Source organism: Gavia stellata, chromosome 4, assembly GCF_030936135.1.
Source record: "Gavia stellata isolate bGavSte3 chromosome 4, bGavSte3.hap2, whole genome shotgun sequence".
NCBI lineage: Eukaryota > Metazoa > Chordata > Aves > Gaviiformes > Gaviidae > Gavia > Gavia stellata.
In genome coordinates, this window is record NC_082597.1 from 84,425,328 (window position 1) to 84,443,970 (window position 18,643).

Consider the following 18,643-nt stretch of genomic DNA (forward strand, 5'->3'; position numbering starts at 1 on the left):
ATCATGCAGATGACAGTCATGTAAGTGCTAATAAAAACAAAACAATTGCAAAACTCTTGGCCTAAAGAGCACCTTGAAACCAATTCCTTCATCTAAGGGCACTTTCTGCACAAAGTGTCTTATATTAATTTTACCCAAACCATGCTAGCTTTCAGCCTTGTGTGATGCAATCTAACTTAAAAATATGTTCAAGATTTAAAGTCCAAGGGGAGACCACCCTTTTATTTCCTTACACTCCCTCTTGCAATTACCAGTTAGCTAAAGGTTTTACATCTGGCTCCATTTTCCACTTGTTTCACCAATTATTTCTTTTAAAATCTAATTTGATAGATCTTTATAATGCATTATCACCTCTAAAGGATTTGGCCAGGATTTCAAGGACAGAAGGAAAAGATTAGAAGGAAACTGAACATTCTACCTTGCCAAGAATAAGACGTGTTTACTGATAATGTGCCAACTCAGTATCTTGCTTCCCGTTTTTGCTTCACTTCTACAACACAAATTTCAAGTAGGCACATTACAGAAGTAGCACCAGTATATGTCTAACTCTTCACAGTGTTTCACTAACAACAAACCGAAAGAGATATGTGCAAGATCTATAACCTATGGCTTTAAAGAAGCAATATATAGTAAGAACTTGCGTGACCATGTCTATAATAAGCCCTGCCACTGTGGCCTCAAAATCCAAAGGCACATGATCTAATAGTTTAAAGAATCTCTGATAGATTAACGGAGTTGCAGTTCTGTGTCTCTCTAGCAGTCACCAAAGCTATGAGTATAGCATGATCTGTATAGTACAATTTTCCTTTTAAAACTCAAGAGACTTGTACTCTCAGTGATTTTGGTGAACTCATAACATGACTCAAAACCAAAGGCCTGATACTGAGGTTTCCAAGATATTCAAGAAAATTATTCATGTCAATATAAAGCATTTTAGAACTCTTAAGAATTAAATTAATGGAGGGGAAAAAAAGGCTAATATGATGAATAATATCCAACAGGTTTTACATTTCTGGCTTAGCTGTATCAAAGCTGCAAGATCAACGGATTTCTGAAGTTAACCAGCACTTCAAGAAAGGCACGCTGGTGCAGAAGATACCAAAAAGAACCTCACACTCTCATGAATTAGAATTCACAACTCTTTTATTCAGTTCTCCATGTTAGTAGGACAGTGTTCATCATGACTGTTACCACCCCATTCCACATTGCTGCTGGTCCATCCTTTCTTCCCTTCATTGTGAAGGGGGCATTACCAAGAGACAGGTATCCCCGTAAGAGGGAAGAGAAGACCTCCTGCTGGTGTAGAAAAACCTAGAGAAACAAACCATTGAAGAAGTTAGTCTTTTTCCCAAAAATATTAATATCAGAAATTCAAGCAGACATCATAAAAAAAGATCACTGTAACTGGCATCTATCTGGCTTCCTTGACAGTGGCATTGGAGATGCACCAAGGACTGAGCCATGGGTACCAAACTCCTCTTCTGACCTTGGGAAAGGCCTTTCCAGGTCAAGGAGTGAGACGCAGTGAAGGCTGCATTCTAAAGGTAAAATCTAGTTCCTGTTACCTTTCCTGTTGGTAGAGGAGTTCAATCTCTGCAACTGTTGATCCAGCATCTTTCGCAAGCATTACATTCCTGTGGAAATATTTCATGTGGAGGAAAAACTGTAAAAGTTTAGCAAAGTCAAACTGCAGCCTCTTTCTGCCTAGTTCTCTCACTGATAAAGCTTCAGTATTTGCCACCCAGTAAACAAACGTCTCCATTCGGGGATGGGCAAACATTTCATCACATTACATTTGCGCTACTCCTCCCATATTCTAATGTAAAGATGGGTGGGGAGAATAACCGTAACATTTGTGTTGTTTCTGTTGGCCTTGTCTTTGTTAGAGGGATGGGAAAATATACACGCAAGCATACCAAGTTTCCTCCTGAAACTTTTAAGATATTATACAAGTTTCAGGCATAATGCACAATACCACTCAACAGACAGAATCCAGAGAATAATAAATACTAGCAGACAGCACTTTGCACAGTCGTAGTGAGGAAGAGAAGCTGCACACGCACCCTTGGGCAAACCACACTTCTTGTGAACACCAGATATGAAGTATTTACAGTTGCACAAACAGCCAACGTGACATTCCCATTCCTCATCCTGGTCTAACTGAAACAGTCATTTTGACTCCTGGCCTCCCACAACATTGATAAGACAGAGTTGAAAGGATACCTGTGCATACAGCTACTGCTTAGTCTTCTCTCTCTGCTTCATGGCACCTTCCTGTTTAGTCCACATAACACTGTGTACAGTTGTCACCTCTCCAGCTCCTTTCTCCCCAAAATGTAAGTATTTTATGACACAGATAAACTAAGCATCAAGGAAGCTCAGTAGTATCACTGCTTCCACATAAACAGAATATCTGCATACAAAAAATGCATAACTGGCCAAAAAGGTAGGAACAACTGGGTTACTGGCTAACAGAATAGGGATTTTGCCTCCCTCTCTAACAACAAATACTATTTTGTACAAGAGGGATCGTCGCAATAAATTCTGGAAATTAACATATAACCCTGAAAATCTATTAATGTGATAAACTAGTTTTTTTCTGATTGCAATTCTTTATTGAAAAAAACCTCCAATGACCTCTAATAAAACTCTGTTTCTTTTCCATTCCTGTATTAAAATACCTCAATTATACTGCAATTTGTCTAAGACAGAAAGTCGGTCCTGATTTGGAAAACTGTATATATCCTATTACATTAAACCACAGATTAACATAATACAGTACCTCTACTTGGGAAAATGCAAAGCCTTACATGATATGGGAAACTTCAAAATTCACTGTTGATCAAAAGCAACTGCACATTCTAGTGACAGCTACACAGGGTACTATTTGACAAAGACTTCTGCTACTACTGTGTACATCGCAATAAAAATAAAGAGACCAGCAAAATCTATGTTAGACTTTAACCCTCTGTCCTCCTGTGGTCATGGCCCCGATGAGCGCAGCTGATGGTTCCCGGTTAGAAAGCACTCCATGCCCATTCCCCCTGTCTGACTGACCTCAGCGCTACGCACCAGAGACATTTCAGCAGCCAATACCTTTTTAATAAGATACGTCTACAGAAGCACATCAAAGAGTTCTGAAAGCAAAAAGAAATGGCAACAGAAGACGTAATTCAATGTACGCAACACTTTCAAAGTCCTTTCTCAGATGTTTCTTTATCTCCTCCTATTAAAAGACAGACCAAAAAGCCTTCTCCCCAGCAACATCAGTGAGTACTCAACTGACACCAGACTTTGGATGTAACTAGTCGTGTAGCTCCTATGCATTTTGACTGCTTTCCCTTAACCATTCTGCTTCCTACAGAAAAGGACAACAGAATGACATATTTAACTCCCTAACCACATTTCCTTCTTTCCAAACAAACAAAAAAAGCTATTCCACTAAGACAGAGTACAGTTACATATAGCAAATTGCCTCCAAATAAAAAAGTAGACTTAGCAGACACACAGAAATTCACATAAATCTTTTATGAGCCCTTCCCCCACACACTCTTGGCAGAGCTTCATACGCTGACACGTTACTCTGCAGGCTCTGTATATTCTAGTAACACTCGTACTCCTTCTAAATGGAAGAAAAGGGGGATGCAGAAATACCTTGAAAATGCCTCGCCCAAGTACAATGTAAATGTTAACTTTTCTATCAGTCCAATCCATAACCCGCTTTTCCGTTGACATGAGGAACCCATCCATTCCTCCTTTCACATACATACCACCCCTTCCTTGCCTGCCCATGGAAGTTTGTAAGAATGGAAAATATTCTGCCTTCTTCAAATCTCTACCGCATCAGAGTTGCAGAGAACACAATGCTTTGCTATGTCATATCTAGTAGAAAAAAAAATACTTTTGTATTGACAGCCTCACGTGAAAACATGGAAGATCTGGGAGAGTACTCAATTCCTGCTTCTTTTACACCCAAAAAAGTCTTCCCTGAACAGTTGACCCTAAGTCACCTAGAGCAGTCCCCTTGCTCATTAAAAAGGCTTACATACATTTCTATACCTCTATCCCTTAGTATGCTGAGAATCACAGAATGAGAGACTCACAGAATGACGGGGGTTGGAAGGGACCTCTGGAGATCATCTCGTCCAACCCCCCACCAGAGCAGGGTCACCCAGAGGTTGCACAGGGATGTGTCCAGGTGAATTTTGAGTATCTCCAGAGAAGGAGACCACAACCTCTCTGGGCAGCCTGTTCCAGTGCTCTGCCACCCTCAAAGGAAAGAAGTTCCTTCTCATGTTTAGGTGGAACTTCCTATGACCAAGTTTGTGCCTGTTACCTCTCGTCCTGTCACCCACCCCTTTAGTATTTATAAGCATTGATAAGATCCCCCCTCAGTCTTCTCTTCTCCAGACTAAAAAGACCCAAGTCCCTCAGCCTTTCCCCATAAGAAAGATGTTCCAGTCCCCTAATCATCTTCGCAGCCCTTTGCTGTACCGTCTCCAGCAGCTCCCTGTCCTTCTTGAACCAGGGAGCCCAGAACTGGACACAGCACTCCAGACGTGGCCTTACCAGGGCAGAGTAGAGGGGGAGGATAACCTCCCTCGCCCTGCTAGCCACACTCTCCCTGACACACCCCAGGGTGCCATTGGCCTTCTTGGCCCCAAGGGCACATTGCTGGCTTGTGGCCATCCTGTTGTCTCTCAGGAGTCCCAGGTCCCTTTCCACAGAGCTGCTCTCCAGCAGGTCAGCCCCTCACCTGGACTGATGCTAAAGGTTACAGATATATCTGGGCAAATAAGCCCATGTTCAGGGCCAGATGACCACCATTCTTCCCAAGTATTACCGTCATCTAAACTCAGTGCAGGAACATTTCTAATCCACATGACCACCTGTCCTAGTAGGCAAGTGCTACAGCTAGTTTCCGTATCAACAGCTCTACATCGACTTTGAGCTCTCCTCCTTGATATCCAGTCCCCAAAGGCTAGCATGCCTAGCATACATTATGTACAGAAAGTCTGGTGAGATTCCTCCTTACAACAAAAAGCTGGGAATACTCAAAATCAGCAAAAGCTGTTTTACTGCCTCATCTCCCCCTCTGCTAACAGACTGACATATGCTTCAGACACCTTTGCCTCTACCACCAGAATTCACTTTCCCTCTTTTACATCTCCAGTCTGACTGAATTTAAAAAACTTTCTCCATGAGCTTCAACTCACGCGCAGACTTTGCTCATCGTTATATTTAACAAAACTCTTTTCAAATCTCCATCCAAAATATTTTTCACTTTGCACCTTTGTTCTCCTTTCACTTTGCGGTAAGTCAGTTCTGGGATTTCCAGCCTGTGGTCCACGAAACACTTTTAAAGGCTGTATGAAAAGTGAGAAACTACTGAGAAAAGCACACCAGTTGTCCATAATCCTAAGCGGTACCTGATGTGCACTGGGGACTATTTAGTTGCCTGAATATCAAGAACTCAGATCCAGCTTAGTTCCCATATGTAAGCGTTGTTCCCGATTTTAGTGTGACTACCCCAGATAAATTCCAAATTCTGTTTCCTGTTGTTATCAACGAATCAGCTGTAGGTGAACTAGAAGCATTTATGAAAGTACAAAAGCTACTGCTGTGTTCTGCATATTGGTATACATTCTGACCGCAATTTTTTTCCCCAGTCCACTTGGATGTGTTTCTCTGCATTTTCAGCTGATCCAGATTCAAACTTCCCCTATGTCAGACCGTCCATCAGTGCTTCCACATCCTACTGTCCTCTCCTCTTTTACTTTCTTTTCAGAAAGAGAAGTCACCCTACTAGAAGTCAGCATTTTAACCTCTGGTAGGAGACTTACTTAAAATGGAGGTATTGTTATGACGGAACATACTAATGACATGCGCAACTATAATTCTTTGACGATGTCTAGATCAGCGTTCTCCAAAGCGGAGTGCACGTTCCCCAGGGTGGGGTACGCAAGACAATCCATAAGGCTGCACGAAGAAAATATTTTTTGCACCATTAATAAATACAATGAAATAAATATTTAAAATAGTGTTCATTTCATCTTTATCGCATCCTTTTTTGATTTCTGGGTTTGTGTATGTTTTATAATGTACACAGTAGTACACATATGTAACTTACAAATAAACATATATCGGGGTGCATGCTCAAAATGTTTTTTACTGATAGGGATGCACAATCAAAAAGTCTGGGAGACCACTGGTCTAGGTAACTGAATAGGTGGTTGAAATTACTAGCTGTTAGCCATCAAGTCAGAAACATTATATATTTTGTATTTCCCACTTTCTCCCACTTTCAAAAAGAATTTTAACTGTTGATGCTTTGAACATTTTTTCTATCTTGAGATATATGAAGTCTCCATAAAGAACGCAGTCTTCTACTACCATGGTGTTTCTAAGGCATCTATCATTTAGTCTATATGGTGCTCTATAAATACCATTATGCAGTAATTAGTATCTACATAAGATTCACAGAAGACAATAACAGATCTGTTTTTTGGCTTTTCCTGGTTTCGAGCTTTTATTTAAGATTTCCAAGTTTGGGACTGAGAGCATTTGAGTGCTTGAGAACATTTTGCACTTCTACTTTGTTTCTGTATCAGTATCTTATCTCCTCCTTACATAAAAATTTTTTAACATTATGTAGCTACAAATTTTTCTTAAGTGTTATGTAAAGACATCTGAGCATTTCAATTAACAAGAAGTCCTTAAATCCTTTTCATTATATGATAATGGGCTAATGACTGGTACGAACCAAAGAAGCAATTTATCTTCTGTACTCACCGGTTTGGATTTACTGCTATGACTAGCTAAACTAATCAAAAAACAGGCCAGGATTCAGAAACAGAGGGGAAAGTCTCAAAGAGGCTTTTTATATATAGGGAAGTTCATACCAGAATTTTGAAAAATTCATCTAGATTCATCTGAGTAAGTGTGCGCCATTGCATCCTACTGGACAAAATGAAGAGTGATTTAAGGCTACGCTTTAGACTTAACGCCAAACCTATTCATTTGTTATAGGTGAATCCCTGCTGTTGTCCCTAAATCTCAAGTAACTATCACGTACCACATGAAAATTCTGCGTTCTTGAAGTGTCATTACAGCATGAAGCTGGTCGCTTATTATATGCATTTGTAAACTATGCTCCTTGCACAAAAGAATGCATGTTGGCAACACTAGGATAGAGGTTCTTCACACTCAAAGGGGTACCAGGCTTTAAAGGAACCAACATTTGATGTGAAATGTTAAATACATGTATGGACACATGTAATTTCGGTTATCACCAAGTAGCATTGTGATAAAATACTCAAGAGCATTTCAAGAAAAGACTTATACATACGAGCAAGTACGTAAGAGAATCACCCCCAAAGCAGCATGAGATAGCAGATGGGCAAAAAAAGAAGTAGCAAAAAAAGCAGATGGGCTCTCAGCCCATGAAACTGACCACTGGCTGACAGTAAGGATGCTTTTTACCTTCATAGAATAAAATTCCATAGGTAAAGACTGCAGAATCTTCCTCATTTATTCCTTGGTTTTTAGACCAGGTTAAAACAAACATGTCACCAATGGCGTAACTATGACTGATCTTCCTGTGGGGCAGAGAAATGGATAGACTAGATAAATTCCTTCCAGCCTTATTTTCCAGTACTCTTTAAGATGTGGCAATTTTGCTGAAGTTTAATTTTTTTAAGGCACACACTGTGCCTTATAGAGGCAGTGGGGAAATGGGAACGTTGAATCAAAGATCAGAATTAGGACATCAGGTAACCAAACACCAAATCAGACAGATCAGTGCGTCTACCGTACTACAGCTAGTCTTTGGATGGTTAGAATTCCGTAAATCAGACTCACCATTCAAAGGGACAGTTCAGGGACTCTGCCTCTCTCCTCCGTCCCCCTTACTTCAGTTAATATTTTGCAATCCATTTCTCCCAGTACTGGAGGTTTCTCAGGTCACAGCCACATGAGTTTCTTCTGCTGCTGCTGCCACCTACCAGTTTTATTACTCTGTTGCAGCAGAAGGGCATACAGAAGAAGTTCTTGTTCAGCACACACATAATCATCATCCTTTGTCTAAGACGTCATGGCTTATTCAAGGTCTACAACATTTCCCCATACACTAGGCAAAGCACTGGGCACAACCAAGATCAATACAAGGCTTTGGAAGCCATTCCATAAAGAGGGAGGAGCATGATCTGTAAAACCACCTTTCAAGCAACATTAAATATCAAGACATTAACTTCTGCAGAATGCAGTAAATTTTGATCAACTCTCCCCACCAAAGATCATTTGCAGACACTGCAAAGAACTAGTACTGTCTTTCTTTCAATAAAATCTTCACGTGATATATATAAAACCAGGTTAGAGATGCAAAACTGTGAGCCGACATAAATTTGTTCAACAAATTTGAGGAAAAGAGATTCTTCTTTTTAGACACTATGACGAACCCACAAATCTCTCCCCCAAAAAGACACCCAACCACATGCCTGAAAGTGTTACACCCGTGTCCTATAGCAGCTGATGCACAAAAATATATACAAATAAAGGAATAGGCCTGCCCAGTGCTGAGACGCAAGAAGTGGGTGTGTCTGAAAGGAAAAAGCATTGGAAACATAAGTATAACAGGTCTGTAAAATTATCTTGCAAGTATAATTAAAGACACAATTATACACTCAATTATACCAGTGAAATTGGATATCACTCCACTGACTTTCACAGAGCGATTCCAGGTTTATCTCAGTGTAATTGAGAGCAAAATTTGGCTCTAGAATTACTCCCTCCCACCTTAATTTGAAGCTACAATTTATGGTATTGCTGATAAATTTGCTGTGTTTCAGGAAAATATAAATTGAGAATATGGAAAGTAAACTATTTTATGATGATACAGAAGAGTTATGAACGTACACAGAAAAAAAGTCTGAAACAAGTGCTAATTCTTTACAGATGTCATGGGAAATAAAATACTGCAACAGGAAACTCAGAAGCCTGTCTGAAGGCTCATATTCTTCCACTTTAAATGGTATTCCAATTGTCTGATATTTACCTTTGTGAGTAAAATACAGATCCTCCTCCTTAGAAGTAGTAAAAAAATATTAATTTCCCAGCACTTTTAAGTGGTTTGAGATTAAGGGAGGGAGTTACCAGAGAAGGATAAAGTATACAAATACTTAGATACAGCAGTAAGGGCAACATAAAACACGTCACCCCATCCGCCGCAAACAGAAATTATCAGCCCTACAGTCTTTTTCTTTAGCACATACTCTCCCATCTGTCCTCTTTACAGGCTCCTGCTCTATTGAATTTTAATAGATTTCATTTAACGTTCTTAGTACTAGTTTTTCATACTTATCAACTCCTAATTGACGCAGTTGTATTTTACGTTCACTTGGCAAACGGAAAGCATCACCTCTTTCAAAAACCTAAGCTAAAATAGTACACTCAAAGGCAAACTACCTTGAAGTGATAAAGAGGAGGTGGAATTAATGTATTACAAAACTGTGCCTCACATACTTACATGAGGGGACTCACTTTTGTCTCACCCGAGTAAAGCAAAGGACAATGACAGTTTTCTTAAAGGTCAACATGTGTAAGGAGGGGAAATAAAGAAGAAAAGTAGGATTTTCTCTAAATATCACTGTTAAAGAAATCATTCAAGAAGTTTCACCAAAATGAACTGAGGGGAAGAAAGGAAGGCAGACAAGTTAGCAAACTTACGAAGGTTACAGTAAGAGCAGAAAAGAGTCAATTTACCTGACAACAGGTCGGTTTTGGATGTCACCAAACTGCTGCGTTTACCGTTTTAACCGCTTGCATTACTGGGGGGAAAAGTTTAGGAAGGAACATTCTCAAGGACTTTTCATAAGTTCTCACTCTCGCCATCGGAAAGGGGAGAAGGGAAGGTTTTCTCTGGATTGTTTGACTTTTTTGGCTCCTGAAAAGTTTTGCAAAGAACAGTAACAAAGTGTGAACTGTTAGAACACATTTCTGTAAAAAAGGGGAGAAAAAGTCACACAAAATAGAGCAACAACAAATCCCACCTGAAATCCGCGCATCTAATTTGCGTCATCAGTTTAAACAAATAAACAAAACAAAAACTTTTCAACTCAAATTGAAAATATGGGAGGCTTGGAGACTTCCAACAGCAGGCCAAGATCCACCATCAGAATGCTCCAAAAGTCACCCTCAAAGGTTAAGAAAGACTTAAAGAAATAAAACAAAGGAAAAGGCAGCAAACAACTAGTTATAAATCCTGCAGTGTTCAGTTTAAAACAATTCCTAGAACAGTGAAAAAATTAAAACTTAAGAAAGACAGTAGCAACAGAAGTTACCTGTCCGAGCACCTACTATTCCATAGAGAGAACAGGAGTGGGTCGTGTGTCTCACACCAGCCATAAAGCCCATAAACCTTCTCAAAAAGAGTGAGCCATGAGAAAGATACTGTACATGCGATCTGTTTTCAAAGTCTCTCTAAGCCCTTAGGGTCCCTTATGTATTTAACTGACAGGTTTTTTGCAATAAGGGGGAGAAAGGATTTAGCAAGCATCACTGGTTTCATTTGTTGGATTTTGAAGTCCAGTATAACGTCTGAAGAGGTATCTCCTTTGCGGCTGACATACACAGACGTTCCAGAGGTTATTTCCTGAGTAAGTATCACACATGAAAGATGGACAGCACACGAAGTGGGAGAAAATGCTCCAAGAGCGACCATCGGCTCAGAACAAAAACGTTAACAGTCCACATATGCATCAAGCATTGACATTGTGTTACGGATGAGGTGTGTAACATTCAAAAAAAAGATTTTATAGAACATTAAAGCATTAAATACAAGGCTTAAGATACAATCCGTACATTGACATAGCAAGACATCAATTATAAACATGGTAAGTTGAACAGAAGAGAATCTCCAGCATTACAAAGAGAAACATTTCATCAGATGTAGTTTAAGAAACTTATTCTTGCAAACCAGAGTTTCTAACTGGCTCTTTCAAACATTAAAATATACAAAAAAAGCTGTACCACCATCAGCTGTATCAGCACTATTGTAACCCAGCACTACATTGACCATTTTTTCAGCACATGCTTCCAAACCCCCTTACGGAGGTAGCGTTAGTGCAACTGTATGAAAGTTTAGCATGTGTTTTTCAGCATACAGGACTGAAGGAAATAGTGTATAAAGCTGACATCTGTAAAGTTCACCTTCAATGGGCAACACCGCCTGGTTACCACAGGCTAGGTTTGTTGGTGTTTGTCTCCTTTAAGTAAAAACAAGACACCCCCCTCGCACCCCCAGCCCATTCTACATGTTCCACTATTTCAGGAGCAATGGGTAAGTAGGGAGTAAATACATGAGACAAGTGTGCCCATTTGTACCAGTGAACCCTCAGCAAGGTTTTTATGCAGTATCAATACCCAATGTCCAAACAAATGTACATGGTGTTTCAAATCCTTTCTCCCTCCCTGACCACTATGCATAGACTTATCTCCAAACTAGCAATGGAAGCACCAACCACAGAGGAGCATCTTATCCCAAGGGAGCCAAACTGTAAATCTCTCAATCCACCGACTGCCTTTCAAAAAATCTTATGTTTACGTCACAAATTTTACTACTGTGAGGTGTAACCTGGACATTCTGAAAGGATGATAGAAATGTAAAGTTCCTGTGAGCCACAAAATACTACGGAGACTCAAAAAACAGTCCAGAATGTTCAGTTACCAGCTCTTTCCTCTAAAAGATGTTTCCTGAAATAGAAATACACAGGTCCCACTATACCAACTAGCACACGTTTACTCCCTGCTGTTATTCCACATGTGCTCAATGTGTGCCACAGCTGAAAAGGGAAGGACTGACCCCATCAGCCTCTCAAGGAGTGCAGGCACCTACCAGTAAAAAGGAAAAGGAAAGAAAAAAAAAAACCACCACCACCCAAATTCCCTTTAGGGACAGAAGCAAGGGGTGAAGAGCCTCTGGAAGAGAGAGTTTACTGCTCTGTGACTAGAAAATTAGGTTCCTTTCATGTTCGGTGGTTCTGCAACTCTTCATGGAAGTTAAAGACCTCTATATTCTTCAGGTATAACCTGTGCACTTGAAGGCTCAGGAAGAAAGATTTGAAAATACCTTTACTGCTGAAGCTCCTTTTGTTGCTGGACCAGCTGGTCCACTCTCCTGCTTAACACCAACAGTCAACCTTTCACTTGATTTTAATAATAATATTTAATTCTACAAAAAAAAAGCCATTTTATTACATTCCTTTTAAAATAAAAAAAACCAAACTGTACAAAGAAGCATGATCAAACCTCCATAAAGCAGGTTAATACTGTTCTTTTTATTGCCTCTTGAAGACTCTCTGCATAGTGTCCGTGAGTTGTGTTTAAGGTCCAAGTGAAGATAAAACAGCAGAGCAGCAGAGAGGTGAGGAAGGGCCACAGAGGTGGGCAGTGCAGAGCCTCAGAGGGTACATGGGACATGCTCCATTAAAGTATCCAGAAAACAGCAGCATTGCACACACACAACCCCCCTCCAAACAAACCCTATTTTCACAAGATTATTTTTCAATTGTAAACGTTTTACTTTTTGTTTTTAAAAAAAGAGGCTTATCTTTATATATATATATATCTATAGTTCCAGGGCTTTATGAACCCAGAGAATGAGAAAGGAATGAAAAAGGGAGGAGGAGAAGGAGGAGGAAAAGGCAGGAGAAGAGAGGGACTGAAAAATGGACTCAGTATCTGTTTTGGTTCTCTGTTTTCCAAAACAGCTCAAGGCTAATGAGAAAATGCACAGCCAGAAGGACTAAGGAAAATCAGGCAGCCTGGAAAAAAATTAGGAGCTAAACAGCCAAAACCCAAAAAGAAGCGAAGCAAATGCGCACACACAAACACACACAAGTGTGTGCACTCACACCACACACACGTAAGGGTCCAGGATCAATTTGTTAATTGTTTGTGGACCTAAGTTATATATTTTATTTTTTTTAATTCTGGCTGAGCTCTCTTCTTTTTTTTTCTTTTTTTTTCTTCCCTTCTTTTTTCCTTTTTTTTTTTTTTAATTTTTCTTTTTTAAATCTGCTGCATGTTTCCCAAAGCTAAGAATTGAGTATTTCTCCCCAGTTATACTCTTTGGATTTCTGCCAACATCAGCTTTTATGTTCAGTGGGGAAAAAGTAAGCCTGGTAAGTATCATATGAACTGCAGCTTTATTCTAAAGTACCTCTAGATGTCTAATGACTTTTAACCAACTTTTCCCTCCTCCACACCTCACCATGTTTCCCCCCCCCAAAAAAAGGAAAAACTAAAAACAACAAAAAAAAACCCCCACCCCACCAATGTACAGGCTTTAACTCAGTGTTTTCTTAACAAATAGTCTGCAGTGTTTTCACTTTGGCCACTGTTAAAGATGCAGGCATAGAGAAGGGAGTGTTGGACTAGCATGTATTAAAGAAAAAGGAACATTAACATTGCAGATCTCTCTCGAAAAGACTAAAACACTAACAAATACAAGTCGATGCACGTTTGCTTTAAACTAGTGTAATTCTTTTTCACATTGGATTAAACATTATTTTGTACACCAAACATTACAGTGCTGTTTATCTCCTCCAACCATGCAAAAAATAGTTAAATAGTGCCACTTCTGCCACAAATAGAATATGACCAATTCCCCTAAATACCTTCCAAAATCAGGATTTGAAATGAGAAAAACACAAGTACTAAAATCCTCCTCCAAAAGCTTTATAAAGAAATATAGACACAAAACTGCCAATTAATACCAAGATGGCAGAAATTACAGATTTGTACAGAAAGCTCACGTTAAGTCAACTGACACTTCTCTCAGCCTCATCATTTGAAAGGCCATATCCTGCAAGGTCAGAAAGTGATGACTTTAAAAGGATCCTGAACTTACAGCTCCCATTTACAAAAGTAGGAGCAGTAGGTCTCCAGGAATTTTGGAATACCTGGTATTTAACACCTCCAACTCACATTGAGAATTTGAGGCACTCGGCAATTTACAGGATCAAGCCTTACCGAGGTAGAAGAGACTTAACTGGTGCAGTAATTCACACAAGTTTCCAGAGAGCTGCCAGACAACTTTCTGAAAATCTTCAAGTGTGAATCATGCTTCAATGCTTGCTTGTGAACACACATGAACTGCAATACGTCTGGGGACCAACGCAGCATCCAAATAAAATTCACACTTAGGTTATGAACTGAGCATCTTCATTAGAAAACTGATGCTGAAGAATGAACAGAGTTTTACATTCTGCAAAAAAGCAGGGGCAGCAATCACAGCACACATGCCTTTTACTCTTGCTCTCTTGACTGACACCCCCCCCCACTTTCCTCATTCCTCTGAGCTTCTCTGATAAACAGCATTGCAAGTTGGTTTAAAAAAAAAATTTACAAGAGAGAGTTCTGTCGGTCATCTATTTACATGTGGCGTCACTCCACGAGAAGTTTGATCTCATTGGCTAACAGCTGGTTCATGTTGAATAGAGCCCCCGGGAGCTTGGTGAGCAACTCTCTCTCCGTGGTCTCAGGGTCGCTGTCGACAGAGCTGGAGCTAGCACTCATATTGTCGACAGCGGCACTAGCTGGAGGGCCCAGCTCTGGCTCGCTAGTCTCGCTTGCCGTGGACACCACAGAGAGCAAGGACATGCGCCGCGTCAAGCGACCGGGGGTAAGGAGAGAAGCGGCATAGTCCGCTATGATACCAGCTACATCTAGATTACAGGCCTTGTCAAAGGCAATGAAACCTACATTTGCATTGGCCTCGCAGACGTAGAATGAACCGTCGTCCTTCATCAGCAGGTCAATGCCGCACACGTCCATCCCCAGGATGTTTGACACTTGGACTGCCAACTGCTTGCCTTGTTCACTCAGTGAGCACATCATCCCTACGCCACCTGGAAAAAGTGAAAAAAACCTTGCTGTCCATAGTCTGGTCACAGGTGACTGGCGTCCTTTTCAGCTCGTTGGCGCTTTTTGGTTGGGAAGCTCCAAAGCAAGCTGCAAGCATACTGCTGATGACTCAGAAAGCAACCTCCTTTCCACAGTGACTACTAAGGAACTTGAGGCCACCGAAGGATCTCAAAAGATTCTTACCTGCCAAAGGCAGGTCAAGATTATGGCTTGTTTAAAAACAGTTAAGTGCTGACTTTTTAGTCAATAAAGGTATCATACATTTTTATGATCCTGGGATATTAAAAAGATGACCTAACAAACCACCCTTGTTCCTTCTAAGGTAGAGGCTTTCCATACATATTTGTAAGTTATCACAAGAAATCTTTCAGCAAAATTAAACGAAGTGTTCCTGATAAGACTACAGCTCTAACAGATACAATTGAGGGGGATGGGGGTTAAGACATTATCATCTGCTCATGCCCCTCTCTGCTTGCTATCATAGGTTACTGTCTCTAAAGCAAGAATTAGGGAACATCTCTGCCTGAACCTCAGCTGGTCCATCATCTAATTATTAACCGACTCACAGACTTCTTTTACCACAACACTTAAGTTTAAAAAAAAAACAAACAATAACAAACAAAAAAAAAACATTTTGCAGAAAAATCCTTCAGGCTGTATTTCCTCAGCATCAAGCAGTAACTAAAACCTCTCAGGCATTTTGACCAACCAAAACTGTACTACACATGAACACATTTTATTCCATCCCTGCTCAGGTTCAGTACAGTTTCAGCCAGGCAACCTCAACCCTCCTTCTACCCTCAGAAACCCCCGTCCTACACCCACAGCTATGCAGAAACTCAGCTCTGAGTATGCTACAATCAATGCAGTAACCTTCCTCTTCCTCCCAGACATGGTCTTTCAGTGATAAGGTTGCAAGGAGGAGCCTGACAGACTTAAGGCAGCACAGCAGCTGCACAATGCAATCCAACTGTTTATTGCCTTCAACAGTTTCCTCCCTTAATACTCTCTTCTACCCTCTTACCAACCAGCTGTCTCCTCTATCTCCCTCAGTCTCGTCTCCTCTCTTCCTTCTTTTTCTGTTCCTCTTAATAGGATGAAATGAATGGTAACGTGGCATTAGCGTGGCACTGCCACCACCACATCAGTTGCTCCGTCTGTGTTCCTCAAACTTTCCCCTCCTTTTCATCCGCCCTATCCATCTAAGACTTTGCACAGAGATTATCTCTTCTGTGTTCGCTCAACATGCATCTCACTTAATCCTCACCCTCGTCTTTCCTCTGTAAACCCCCAAGCACAATTAATAATACAAAATAAAACCTGCAGCTTACTTCAGTTGGGTTTGTGATTTTTCAACTGGATTGAAAAATTCTGATCAAAACTATGAACAATGCTTTTCCTACCAAGTGAGCAGTTACTCTGCATCCTCCCATCTGTTGAGCAGCGGAGCATGGTGCCCACCACACGGCCTCCTACTACGATGACACGTACATCCTTGCCATGGGACTCTTTAACGTATTTTTGAAATAAGTAAGGGGCATCGTGACGGATCAAATGGCTTAGGTCTGCCAAATGGTGCTTGTCTCGTGCCAGGAACACAGCTTTACCTGTATGAAGAAAAGAACATCGGAAGATTGGAAGAAGCTACCAATTTGAGCTGCGTCAGTGATTCAGCACACAAAAGTAAAACCTCTGACCAATATGCTGCCCATTCTCACAGGCCCCGGCTGTAGCTTACACCCATTTACAAACTCTTCTGTGGACATCAGTGTTCCACCGCTTCAGTGTTTCTAAGTGTTCAAGTACTGACAGAGTTGAGGAGCCATATGAGGAGTTAAAAAAAAAAGGAAAGAAAAAGAAAAGAAAACAGCTTTAGATAAAGGAGGTGGTCTTGTAATTTCAACTCCTTTTGGTACAAGTCCTTAATGAGAGAAAAAAGGAAGAAACACTTAAAGAGCAGCAGACATTTAATTAATAACACAGTTTTGTTCATCCAAGAGGACCGGACCCGCAGCCTACAGCTTGGACACACAGGAATCAGTGACACGAAACTGTTAAACACCAGGCAGCTGAGAACTCTGAAGTCGCTAGTGTGCCACTGCAGAACCAACCGCTTCTCTGTCGGGAAGTTACTGAGCGCTGCTCTTCCCAATACTTACAAGAGGTCACAACTCCAGAATGAGGCTTTGCAGTGGAACAACTACCTTCAGAAGAAAACACTACACTCCGAGTAGCCAAGATAATTTAGCAGAAGATTCCACAAGACATAAAATGAATGGAATGTACTACAATTTTGAAAAAAACTCTTTAGAAATCACTAGCTTTTCTGCAAGCAAGCATCTCAAGGACTTGTTTTGTTTAACCTAAAACATGTCATTTCATTCCCCTTCATTTCTAGAGCACACCAAAGACTTCTTTGTTCTTTTCCAACTTTACTAACGCTGATGAAAGTCACCCCTGAAACAGACTCTACCACTTTCCATCTCATTTCTAGTCTCACAAGATGGCATCCCTTTCCATCTTTAGCTACGTTTCCCAACTCTTCTTCCCCTTTCTTAAGGACTATTTTATGTGTCATATTAGATTTACGTTTTTCGATAAGGCTACACAACTTTTTTTGTGGCAGAATTGTCATTCAATTATGCTACAATGTTAACAAGAGTACAAAAAACAGTTGATAATCTGCCTATCTTAACTAAGGGAACAGAAATGCGGCACTAGCAGAACCAGGAGAAATAACGTGGGAAGAAGAATTCCACCAAGTGCTCCAAAGCCCAACTGGAGCAGTGTCTGCTTCATCAGGATTTAAGGTATCCGTAACACAGAACACTGCTTGAGGAACTCATCACAAACAGACTATCAGAATGTAGTCTTAAAAATCATGACAAGAAAGCAAAAACCTCCATGTGCGTTCTCCCATTCCCAACTTTAGCTCTCCTGCAGGCACTTAATAATACCACTGTACTCCTAAAACAGGATAGGAAGAATGATGCCTTGGAGGGGAACTCCTTAGTTCTCGGAAATTATGCAGCATCACGACAACTTGGCATGACACCTTGGCAAAAAATAGATTGGCACATTTGCTGCAGCAGCAAACTATGCAGAAAATGAGCCTAGAAGAGTATGAGTTTTATTCATCGGGCAGTACCTATGACCATGTTTGCCTGGTGTTTTTTTAAGTACAATTTGCAAATGGCTGCTCTTCAATTAATTTGAAAAAGTTTCCCCAACTCTCTTAATGTGAAAGGCTATGTACTGTGCAGAAATTTGCATCAAAATGCCTGGAATTTAAAGTGCTCTAAAGCAAAACTTGCCAACAGAGATTTACATGAATTCTGACTAAAAAAGGAAGAAGAAAGTCAAGAGCTGCAAACTCTCTAATTATTTAGTAGATCTTAACAAGAGGCAGTGTCAAGCCAAATCCACTGTCTCAGATACTGCACTGTTATCAAATTCAGCTTGCTGCGAAGTCAAACTCCAGCTTGGCCTCATAGCTCCACAAGCACTTTAAAACCATATAAACAGGTATTACTGCCAACAGAAGCAGGTCTGATCTTCCTCTGCGCCAGCCTTTTGCTCTCACTCTTCCATTACATCAACACAAGCATTTGTGCAAGTAAATGATAATTCACGTAAGGAAATAATCCAAGTAAAAAGAACCCGTCTAGATTCATCCAACATCAGCTCCTGAATCCATTTACTACATGACTACAGAAACACT

At 40.5% G+C, this 18,643-nt stretch overlaps 1 protein-coding gene and 1 long non-coding RNA gene across 2 annotated transcripts in view; both read right to left on the reverse strand.

Annotated features, from left to right (window-relative positions):
* Window positions 1-1,133: 1,133 nt before the first annotated feature.
* Window positions 1,134-7,521, reverse strand: LOC132316903 (uncharacterized). Its single transcript, XR_009483954.1, has 3 exons — window positions 7,483-7,521; window positions 1,566-1,634; window positions 1,134-1,311 (listed from the first exon to the last, which is right to left on the reverse strand). It is a non-coding gene; the product is annotated as an uncharacterized LOC132316903 (long non-coding RNA).
* A 6,522-nt stretch (window positions 7,522-14,043) lies between these two features.
* Window positions 14,044-18,643, reverse strand: part of RIMKLB (ribosomal modification protein rimK like family member B) — a 45,955-nt gene continuing 41,355 nt past the window's right edge. Inside the window, exons 5-6 of the mRNA XM_059816503.1 lie at window positions 16,326-16,529; window positions 14,044-14,906 (exon numbers count right to left, since the gene is read on the reverse strand). Coding sequence (XP_059672486.1) covers window positions 14,443-14,906; window positions 16,326-16,529 — 668 coding nt within the window. The 3' untranslated portion in view covers window positions 14,044-14,442. The remainder of the gene's footprint in view (window positions 14,907-16,325; window positions 16,530-18,643) is intronic.